Source organism: Epinephelus lanceolatus, chromosome 13, assembly GCF_041903045.1.
Source record: "Epinephelus lanceolatus isolate andai-2023 chromosome 13, ASM4190304v1, whole genome shotgun sequence".
NCBI classification, from domain to species: Eukaryota; Metazoa; Chordata; class Actinopteri; order Perciformes; family Serranidae; genus Epinephelus; species Epinephelus lanceolatus.
The window spans coordinates 21318860-21330706 of NC_135746.1; the positions used below are offsets into that span (position 1 = coordinate 21318860).

The window sequence follows — 11847 nt, forward strand, 5'->3', positions numbered from 1 at the left end:
TGCACATGCTATTGCACTTTTTGTGTTGTACCATAATATATAGTACAGTAAAGTGACTAAGTATTGCAGCATTTTTTCAGAAATTGGTCTGACATCACAGGTCATCTGTTGACTGCCATGCTGCCATGTGGAGAATGTTTATGATCAGAGATGTTCTGAGGTGTGGGGACCTCAGAATTGCATATCTGCTTTTTTCAGGTGACATGGTTTTGTTGGCTTCATCACACCGTGACGTCCAGCATGCACTGGGACCATTTGCAGCCAAGTGTAAAGCAGTTGGGATGAGAGTCAGCACCTTTAAGGCCATTGTTCTTTGCCGGAAAACGGTGGGTTGACCCCTCCAGGTTGGGAGAGAGTTACTGCCTCAAGCGAAGGAGTTCAAGTACCACTGGGAATTCATGAGTGTTTATGAGTGAGGGTAAAATGGAGCATGAAAGGGATATGCAGTTTGGTGCAGTGTCTGCGGTGATGCAGGGGCTGCGCTGTCCCAACCCTCACCTATGGTCATGAGCTTTAGGTAGTGACTGAAAGAATGAGATCGTGGATACAAGCTGCCAAAATGAATTTCCCCCGTGGGGTGGCTGGGCTCAGCCTTGGAGACAGGGTAAGGAGCTTGGACATCCGGCGGGAGCTCTGAGTAGAGCTGCTGCTCCTTGGCGTCGAAAGGGGTCCTCTGAGGTGGTTCGGGCATCTAATCAGGATGCCTCCCAGGCGCCTCCCGTTAGAGGTGTTTCAGGCATGTCCCACTGGTAGGAGGCCCCGGGGCAGACCCAGAACACACTGGAGGGATAACATATCTCATCTGGCCTGGGAACACCTTGGGGTCCCCCAGGAGGAGCTGGAAAGCGTAGCTGGGGAAAGGGATGTCTGGGGTGCTTTGCTTGGCCTGCTGCCAAGTGGGTAGTACTAAGTTATGTGGTAAAATGCACCATGTAAGCACAACATAAACTGAAACAATAAAACCGTAAGCAATGTTTTAGTTGGTGTTGCAGTAGGAGTGGTGCAAACAAATTTGCAAATACTTAAATCACTACAAACTAATTGCCCCATTGTGAACATGTAGCCCGCTGAAGATCTTGTAACCTGACTGCTTTTCCTGGTTGGTAATCCAGCCTTTCTTGTTATATGAACAGCTAATAAGTGGACCTTTTAGTCAAGCTACATATTTTATTTTATTAAGAAATTTTCATTACCTTCCCTTGTCACTTTATTTCATTCAATGCTTTGTCTGCCATTTTTAGTCACTTTATTCATCTGATGTAGTAATTTTATTTTATCTTTTATCTATTATTATATTTAATTTTTATTTTTTCTCTTTAATCTTATTCTATTTAATGTCCTTTAATTTTGTCTTGTGCTGCTGTGATACTTGAATTTACCCCTTGGGGGATCAATAAAGTAAATCTTATCTTAAACATAGCCTGAAGCCTATTGGCTGTGCTTGGTATTCCTCCACGCCCATTGGTTGATTCTCCTGTCAGTCAAAGTCATCGGTCCCCGCCTCTTCCTGTCCGTCAGAGCGTTTGTTTTTATCCGCGGTGTCGTGCAGGTCGTCAGGGAAGTGGTGGGCGTTCCTCCGCGGTCGTTCGCTGACTGTCGATGCCGAGAAGATTTTTCTCCTGCGCGACCAGCTCTCCTGATGTTTCTTCCTACGTTCGTGGAGGACATGCATCATTTTAAGCCCAGTCGAGACAGATTGTACACCACCAGGTGTTGCGGATGTTGCCACGTCCGGACGGGGACCATCATCCTGGGAACATGGTACATGGTACGTAAAATGGTTGATGGTGGGGGTTAGCGAGCTAATGCTAGCTAGCGCTGCCTATCAACTGTGTTAAGTTCGCTAAAGTAGCGAGTTATATAATGAATGTCAACCAGACTGTGTTAACGCAATGTTAGTTATTATGAATAGTGTTAGCAGCCCCAGTATTAGCTAGTCGCTACTTTTGACCTAGCTAAAACATGCCGACTTAACATTAACACAACGGTTGCGTTAGCATTAGCCTGCTAGCATTTCAGGGTTGACTAGCTTAGTCTTTGTGTAGATACAACTCCCACAACCTTGAAAATGCGTTTCACATAAGGATACAAAGACAGCAAATGTTAGTTACGAGTCTCTGCGTGCGTTATGGAAGTCTAATATACGTGACATTTTGATCAAACGTTAGCGCAAATTAACCGACACGGCGCTGACATGCTAACGTAACGGTTGTCATCCTAACAAGCTTGACTATGAAGGAATCCTCAGTCACATGATTTGCTGTGAGGGAGGCATGTCTAACATCTTATTTATGGTGTATACGGTTATTTTGATCATAGTTTTAATTGGAAATCAATATATAAGCACGTTGGAGTATAGTTAACTGTTTGCTAATGTTAGCTTGTCGTCCTCTGCACACATAGCACTCTCATTCAACTCACAGCTGAATTAATCCCCTCGGTGTCCCTTTCCTTTTTTTCACGTCACACAACAGATGTTTCTGGTTTCGCTTGCGTTTCAAAATCCTCTGAGTTGTGTTTTTTTTTCCCTCAAACCACTTGGCTATACTTAACACATATTAAACACGTGATCCATGTTCCGCTATTTACACGAAATCATTGCTTTCACAGTGATTTAGCACTTTGAAACCTGATGCAACGTTAGTAAACTGAAAATCAGATACAGCAGCTGGACACAGCGTTACAGTAAGGAGACAGGGGAAGTAAAGAGTTGGTGGTAAATCCTGGAGAAGCTGTTAAAGTGGTGCATGCATTGTTGTGACAGATATAGGCATCAAGTGTGTGCTCAGACTCTGGTTTGCTGGAACAGTGATGCAAAGAAGCTTACATCTGCATACGAGAGGAAATTATCGGGAATAGTTTGTCTTTTCATCTATGTTTGTTACTTTGGTTTCAAGCCGCTTATCTGTTGCACTAATGATACTTTAATGTTAAGCATTTAAGCTGCTGTTAACAATAGCTGCAAAGAAAGCAAAACACAACAGGCCTTTCTCCACAGAAGACACTTTGACATATTACAGTTGGAAAAACACAGGTGTCAGTAATGATATTAACGATGGCTGGATGTCATTTAGCTGCTTTGATTTCAGGGTCCTGGTGCTGTGCATGCTCGCTCACTGTCACCCTCACTGGGACTCGTCAGTGTCATTAGTAACACCTGTGCTTTTCCTATTGTGACAGGTTAAGATGCCTGCTAAAAACATAAACAAGCCCACACTGTTCATCACTTGCACTCACTTTAGTAATAACGTTTCAGTCCTCAGACCTTCATCAGGCAAAGTTAAAATATATTAGGTGTTACACCAAATTCTAAATCCTAACCCTTAACCACTCAACAACTTTTAGCAGGTACTGCAGCTGCCCTTAAAAAGACAAAGATCAACCCAGAGAGCTCTGCTGTTGTTACATGGCATTTTCTGTAGTTTAACTTTAACGTTATAACTGCATAGATTGTAGATTCTAACATATTATATATTTGCGACAGTTAAATTCCATCAGCAGTTCTCTGTCACTGTTACTTTTTATAGTATTTTATAGTCGTCATTGCGACCTCTAACAGCTGTCAATCATCTCTCTTCCGCTGCACAGAGGACTGTGGGTCAGAATAGCTAAAAAAGCATGCTGGCTTGCATACTGCAAAATTGGACCGGATGTAGTAGAACATCCTGGTATTTTTAGCACACTGCATTTCACATACGGGACATACTAGATCTTCTTCTGGCATACCATATAGTATGGTAGTATGGGAATTGGAGCACACACACAAAGTTTTTTTTAGTGGTTCTGGTACTGTGTCACAGAATCTGAAGGGTCACAGATTTCAGTGTTACATTAAGAGAGCCGAGAGTGTTTGATTCACCCACCACCAAGTCTTTATGATGTGCAAGAACTTTTGTTTTTACATTGCTGCTTGCAGAACAGATTGCTTGTGGTATCTGTTGGTCAGACAGATAAAGCTGTTTCCCATAAGACAAGTCTGTCTGTACCACTGTAGGCTCAAAACCCAGGCTACTTGTATTCATCAGCGTTTGAGTCCCCCTGATGTGGCGTCCTCTGCCATGTGCCTGTGTGTGTTGTGTCTTTGAATATATGAGTTGTGGTCCTGACAGTTACATTGCCTCTCATATGTGTGTGTTGTTAGCGTCTTACTCCTTTTGTACAGCACTCTGGTCTGGTGGTTTTAAATGTGCTTCATAAATACATTTGAGTTGAGTTGGGGATTATAGGCGTTGTGGTGATAAGTGTTTCCACTCTGTCGTACCAGTTTGACTTGAATTGTTGTCTTCCCTTCACCTAGATTATTAGGATTAAATCTCACAAAAATATTTTATGCCTTCCCAACTCTCTCCTCCTTTTAAATTTGTCAGAACACACAAACTGTAAAGGAGCAGCCTGCCCATTACACTTGGCTCCAGTTAAGTCCATCCTACGTCGATAGACATTCTTTGCAGAAGTTGTAGATACGACGCTGATGTTGTTGAAAGACTTGACAATAATGTTTCATTTTTTAGAGGACGTTCTTGTTCCAGCTTGTAGGTTTTTCATTCCACCTCTCAAAAAGCTACTTTCTCAATGAACACCATTACCAATAATTTTTCATAGCGTATAACAACTTAAATTTTCTTCCTTTTAGATAACCAGTAGTTTGAGTTTATGCCTGCACATGTAATGTGTCTTTTTCACAGTATTTACAGTCACGTCTTTGTCTTGAGGAATTTATTTTTCAACTGCCTACTGTATCTTGTGAGTGCCGTGCCTGTCAGCGGCTTGAATGCTGGACTGTTCTTGAGTCCTTAAATGGTTCCTCCTCGTGGTTGCATTACCACATGATGATAAAGTAACCTTGACAAAAAAGGGTGATAATTGTTCATTGTACTGGCGCCCATCTCATCTATGTCTGCACAAGTTGTCTTCTCCACAGTAGTAACGTGAACTGAAAGCAGTGGCTGACTGTGAGCGAAGAATTTGATCTGAAACATAAATCAAACTGTTTATAGAAAATGTTTTTCATTATGTAAAGGATAAGACATGAAAATTATGGTATGAGTTCTTTTTAAAAAACATTTTCTCTTCCTCCTTCCTCTCTTCAGGTGGTCAACCTGTTGATGGGCATCCTGCTGACTGTAGCTGTGACCCACCCAGAGAACGTGCCCACCATCGACTTGCAGTATGAGGTCATCGACCATTACTTTGCCTCCGACAGGATGTCTGGTAAGCAGTTAACCTACATAAGAATGACTGTAAGGGCGAGCAAGTGCATTTTGAAAACATGACATTTTATGGAGTTTATCAAATATTTACACATCAAACAGTCTTTTATGGTATCCGGGTGAAGATGGTTCGCCCGCTGAAACATCACTGAATAAATATCTCTCTGCACTGGATTTAGAGGTGTATAGCTGCTGTTTTCACTAACACATTAGCTGCTGTTATGCCGAGGTTGAACATGTGATTCATCTTCCACAGGGAGCACACCTCCCCGCTGACCGCAAAACAAAACAACTCATGAGGACGACACAACACTGCTGTGCTGCATGTTGTCCGAAAATGTTGTTACTGGTGCCGTGTCACTGGTGTTTCCTCAAAGATTTATGTTGGTTCCAAGGTGTTTGTGTTTATACGTGCCAGGGCTGGCAGGGACTACCGGAGCGCCTTTTCTTTGGAGCTGGCGGTTGTTTTTGTTGATTTGGCTCGGTGAAGGCTTCTTTTTCTGAAACGGTGACTCAGCGGGAGAGGAGGGGAAACAACCGTGGTGGGCTGACCTTCCCACAGCAGGCACATGCCAGCAGGCACATGCCAGCACGCAGAGCAGCGGAGGTTGTCCGTAGCCCGCAGAGGCAATGTTACCATATTAGTGCTGCTTCATCAGGCTGCACTCATTTTTAATTCAGATCACGTTTAGAAGTTATTTAATGAATATAGAGATAACTTGTGAAGTTTGGATTAGGTTGAGTGTTTGTCTTTTATTATAGTTAACTACAAAATGACAGGAATTCTCTGGTTGCAGTCTCTCCTCTAATTTTCTAATTTTCTAGTCCTCTTTAACTTATGTGAAAGCAAACAGAATATCTTTGTCTTAGGAAAACTGACATTTTACTGACCAAATATTGCTTTAAAGAATACTTTACCTGTAAAATGACTCACCATGTGTTAAGTTAAATTCATGAGGAAAACTTTGTTTTTCTTGCATGTCTCCACGGTGAACGAAGAATCCAAAAAGGACAAACATTCGTAATGAATAAAACTAATTGGGGACCACATTTAACAACAGCAAAAATAGAACTTGTGCAGTATAATCGATGTCTTATTTATCCAGCCGTGTGCTCTGCATTTTCACTAAAAACGTTATACTATATAAAACACTTGTGCTCTGAGCATGCCTGAAAGAACAAACGTTTTCTTCATGAATTCAAGGTAACACACAGTGAGTAACTGATATGCAAATGATAATTTTGTGGGTGGAGTAATCCTTTAATTGAGAAAATAATTGGCTTATTGAGAACAAAAAGTAGATGACATGGTATGTCACTGCTCGGTTTCTTTTTGGACAATTAATATAAAAGCTTTTCGATACATCTGACCCTCCGTAATCATATACAAATGACACAAATCCAAAAAAATAGTATCATTTAGACCTGACAAAGATCAATGAAAGTAGTATTTTCATCACACCCTTTTTTGTATTCATAATACCAGAGCTTAGGCCTTTGCAGATTTTGTTTTCAGTAACCTAAAGCTGTGCTCCAGACAGCCTCACACACTGATGTTCAAGTTGTTTTGCCTGAGCTGCTTAACAACAAAGAAATGTCTGCGGACCGCATTGCTGCAGCAGCTGTCTCGCAAGCATCATTTCTCCAGTGCAACAGGCAGAACAGTTTGAGGAAGCAAACGACTGAGTGATGGAGAGAAAAGAGGATATGAAAGGCTGGCCTTTTAATTATACCCGGCTGCGTTTCATTGTGTATTTACCGACACCACGCAGCCGAGAGGGAGAGGCTTAATGCTCCCCAGAGCTGGCCTTTAAAAACAGAGTTGGCTGGAGACGGAGAGAGGCCCTGAGACTGCTCACTTAGACTGTATGCAAATCACTGCTGCTTCAAAGAGAGCAGGCACATATACGCTCACCCACACTCACTGATGTATATACATTAATGATTAAAGCTAAACTAGAATTGTCCTCTCACTTCTTCTTGATACAGAGAATGCCTGTGTTGGATTCGCCATCTCTCTGCTGATGCTCACCATCAGCGCCATGATGGTGTACGGAGCCATTACTGTAAGTCTGCACAGTGGATATGTTGCCTTTTATAAATCTCCTTTGACAGCACGCACTGAATTTAAAGTGCTGTCACGGTTTCTTATGCAAATATGTAATCCCAGAATGTGCATGCGTTTAAGAAAAAGCAGCGCTTTCAAGTTGTATAATAATAGCACCAGAGTTAAGAGTTAAGCAAGACGTAACAGGAAATACCAAAGCACCCTCCCCCCTACTTTTATTTTTGTTTAAACTCTGGTAGATTTTAGCTGGATGCTCAAAAGACTCCTGATGCAGTGGGAGTGTAGCGCACAATGCTGTGTTCTCACTGCCTGTCATCTCCACCTCACAGGCCTGCCTGATGGCATCAAGACTGACAGGTTTGATAGCCTTTTGACGTGGCCCTGCTTTAAGCTGCTAGTCGGGATAACTGCGCAGTCAAAGCATGACACATGTCTGCAGGCTGTGCAAGAGTTATGCTTTAGTGCAGTCTCCCAGACAACAGTAGTAGAAACCCTTCTCCCAAAAATGTGGCTGTGCAAAGCTGTGGTTGCTGTAGTGTCCCAGTAAATCACCCTAAATGTTTGAACCATAATCGTAAAGTAAGATGTTTAGCACCCTGCTACATAATGTAGGAGTGGAGAGTGAAGTAGGAGTACACTGATAGGAAAACACCCAGAATGCCTGTAGAGATTCTTGTAAAGTGACCCAGTTAAAGGACCGCTTTGCTGTGTATTTGTTACAGTACAGACGCTGGTATACACAGTTACTGTGTCAGCACTCCCTGTCCCTGCAGGCAGGCTCCTTTCATTTACCCCAAACCACATCTGACAATGCAGCCACAGCCTGAGCAGAAGGAAACGATGTTTTCAATCCAGGGAAACTCTAATTAGACATTTTAAGCCAAGAGGCCCAAAGTTAGAATCAGAGTCAGAACGTATTTTTAAAATAATGAAACCGTAGTGTTTCCGGTCGCTGCTGCTCAGACTGTGACTCATCCTCAGCTGTGGAGTTTGTAGAGGGCAGTAGAGCCAACTTACTGGATTCAGATATGTAAGAGTGTTAAGACAAGTATGTGGAGATAAGATTGAAAAACATGCAACATGATGTGCTTACACAGAGACCTCAAACAGGATCTGTCTAAATGATGAGTGTATTCATAACTTGACCTTGACTTCAACTCTAATGGTTCTCCCCAGCACCGTGACGGCTGGCTCATCCCGTTCTTCTGCTACCAGCTGTTTGACTTTGCTCTCAGCTGCCTGGTGGCCATCAGCTCTCTCACTTACCTGCCCAGGATCAAGGACTACCTGGACCAGCTGGTCAGTGCCAACAGTCACACCTGTCACACCAGTCTACTTCTGTTAATGTTGCGAATCGGTCACACTACTACGCTTATGTTTATATCACAACAGAGAATCCTGACATCACAGACAACATGATACAGTGTTTATAACGAAGCCTCGTTTTTTCACTTTAAAAAAAATACTTGATCTAGTATTATGTTTTATTAAATACTGAAAAGGTCCCACCCCAACATTTTACTGTTAAAACAGCCTTGGGATCTTTTAAAAGTTATTTTTAGAGTTCTTTTCTAAGGGCTGCATGGTAGAGTTGACAGTGATGTGAGCTGAATAAGTAGAAAGCGGTCTTATTGATTATCTGACGTCTGTTCTTGTCTTCCTCAGCCGGATTTCCCATACAAGGATAACCTCCTCTCCCTGGACTCCAGCTGCCTGCTGCTCTTTGTGCTGGTCTTCTTCGCCTTCCTCATCATCCTCAAGGTGAATCAATTGGTTATTCACAGTGAAATCTGGTTTTATTCAGTGTGTTGGTTCATTTTATGTCTGTTCTACTAAAGCAAAATAATATAAAAGATGTCTAATATGTTGAGATGAGAAAATTTGTATTAGTTTCATGTCTTTGGATTCATTAATGGGGTGATGTGATGTGATTAACACAGAGAGCAAAGTTCTGTTTACCAGCACCACAGGCTCTGTCCTATTTAAATTCCCTCTGGTGCGTTTAGATAGGAAGGAGACACTGTGGTTTAATGAGTGAAGGGATATTAAGTGTTTATTGGCTGTTGAGTCACGCAGCCTGATTAAACCATAAAACTGAAAATGCAACCTTTGTCTCCAGGCTTACCTGATCAACTGTGTGTGGAACTGCTACAAGTACATCAACAACAGGAACATGCCAGAGATTGCTGTCTACCCGGCCTTTGAGACCCCTCCTCAGGTATGCAAGCTGCTGCTTTAAACACTCTCTGACTGACCACTATGAATTTTATCAGTATCAACTATCACAAAAACAATGCAGCAACATGCAATACTTGCGCCAAACCAGCAGGGGGCATGCTGTCCATACATTAACAGTCGGGGAAGCCAAGTGAGGACAGTCACTGCAGAAAGTGTTTATTGGTAGGAGTTTACCATGTCAGTGAAAAACATTAATTACCAGCAACATCTAGAAATATTTATACTAGACAGTTTGAGGCTCATTATTTCCAGCAGATTTTTACCCCCCAAAAAGTCTTAAAAGGTTTAAATGTTTTCACACATCAAAAACTTGAGTTTTACCGACTGATCATTACTTTGTCAATCGCTCAATTAACTTCAACAAAGCAAAACTGAAAGAACACAGACACAATTTAAAGGAAGACACAGACAACTGCACAGTGTAGATGCAGGTGTGCTCAAACGCCAGAGAGAAGCCACTGCAACGGGCACACGTTTCCAAGCACCTATTTTTCAGGCCGCGTGGCTGCGCCCTGAGAAACAGAGTTCAATTTTTGGAACACAGCAGGGCGCACTGCATGTCATGTGGCAAGGACCAACTAATCACAGCAGACAGATACCTTTCCCTTCTTCTGTAAATACCAGTTTGTGGTAAATATGAAGAAGAAGTTGATCATTTTAGTGCAGAGCTGCCCAGAGCTTTACATCTGACCCACGGACAATATTTTTGGTCTAATACACACTTATAAACAGAGCCTGGAAGAAGATCAGCTCTGCACTCAGGATTTCAGGTAAATAGGCTGTGATATGGTGCTTGTTAGGGTTGCTTAGCAACCTCAGACGTAACCTGCACTCTTGAAAGCTGGAACAAACAAGACACAAGAGTAGCACCCAGCGCCTGACCTTGTGTTTTTTTCCGGGCAGTTAAAGATGCTGCTTGTGTACTAAGACAATAAAATATTTGTTAAAAAGGAAAAAAGAACAATAGATTATAAAATTTAAAAAAAATCTATAGAATAAAAAACAAAAATAAATAAAATAGAGTAGAAATAAACAGCAGGGATAACTTCAGGTTAAAACAATTATTAAAACTTAAAATTAGGACTTTAATGTAACTCCCAAAAGAAAAAAAAAGAGCCAGATTGAAAATGTAGACCTTTTCATTTAATTCCACAATTTACGGGCATAAAACCAGAAAGCACTCTCATCTGGCCTTTTACGGGACACATGAGGAACATTTAAAAGTAAAGCAGTGGAGAACCTCAGTGATTCTGTGAGAAACACTTAAATCACTGTTTCATGTTGAACCTGTATGTTATAGATATTTATATAATTGTTTTATGCTTTGTTTTCTTCCTTGTTTCTCCAGTACATTCTGCCCACTTACGAGATGGCGATGAAGATGCCAGAGAAGGAGCCACCTCCCCCCTACATGCCTGCTTAAGCACCAGCCCTGTTGCCAAAACACACACATGCACACACACCACCACCATATGCATTCCTCCCTTCCCTCACTGACCCTTCTTGAACACCATTACGCCCTTAACCCCTCCCTCTCTTCCCTACTGTGTATGTGTAAGGCCACTGGCAATGTTTCTTTGAACCCTACTGTCTGTATTTCTACAGAGCGTCTATCGAGCATCTGGGAGGTTTGAGAGGAGACAGGTGGGAAAGACTGAGTGACATAAATAAATGAATGAGTGAATGTGATGTTTGAAGAGCCGTGGAAGCTACCAGCCCACCCTCCCAACCCTCTGGCCTTTTTTTATGTCTTAGTAAAAGGGATACATGTGAAAATTAAATTGCTTGAAATGTTCTCATCAATCCAGCACCATCCTATCTATAGATTGATATATGAAGTGTAAAAAAATATGACAATCCACTTATTCTAGCTCTTATTGTTGACTTGTGTTACTCCCCCCCCCACCCCCCCAATTATGAAGATCTAGATTATTCCATCTCAGTCTTGAATGGAGTTTGTAGCACTTTTTCATCTGTTATTTATTTAGCTTTGCTGTGGTTCAGTTCACTGCACCCCCACACCCCCCCGACATGTTCATCTCTCCCTGCTGCCGCGATGTGTTAGCACAGCTAGTGAATAGTTTCCCAGCTGAGAGACTGAGAGACAGACGGAGAGGAAGAGCGAGCAGAGGGCACTGATGATGGTGGATCATTTTCTCTGCTTCTTTCTCACCCCACATCTGGAGCGAACAGCTAGTCTTGTGAACATTAGTAGTTGCATGCTTATCAACAGCCTCCCCATTACTTTACTGGTAATATGATTTTATCCTAGTGGAAATACATTTGACTTCAATAAACGTTTCAGAACACTTATGTCTTCAGGACTCTTTT

At 42.0% G+C, this 11847-nt stretch overlaps 1 protein-coding gene across 1 annotated transcript; it reads left to right on the forward strand.

Annotated features, from left to right (window-relative positions):
- The first annotated feature begins 1521 nt into the window (after positions 1-1521).
- Positions 1522-11825, forward strand: laptm4a (lysosomal protein transmembrane 4 alpha). Its single transcript, XM_033649461.2, has 7 exons — positions 1522-1768; positions 5091-5211; positions 7200-7276; positions 8455-8577; positions 8944-9039; positions 9398-9496; positions 10865-11825. The coding sequence occupies exons 1-7, from the start codon at positions 1640-1642 to the stop codon at positions 10937-10939; spliced, it is 720 nt and encodes a 239-aa protein (XP_033505352.1). The 5' UTR covers positions 1522-1639; the 3' UTR covers positions 10940-11825.
- Positions 11826-11847: the final 22 nt, after the last annotated feature.

What these genes read in the sequence shown, in the direction of transcription:
- laptm4a (XM_033649461.2), top strand. Translation starts at nt 1,640, where the DNA reads ATGTTTCTTCCTACGTTCGTGGAGGACATGCATCATTTTAAGCCCAGT. An exon ending in TCCTGGGAACATGGTACATG is followed by an intron (nt 1,769 to 5,090) that starts GTACGTAAAATG and finishes TCCTCTCTTCAG; the next exon opens with GTGGTCAACCTGTTGATGGG. An exon ending in TGCCTCCGACAGGATGTCTG is followed by an intron (nt 5,212 to 7,199) that starts GTAAGCAGTTAA and finishes TTCTTGATACAG; the next exon opens with AGAATGCCTGTGTTGGATTC.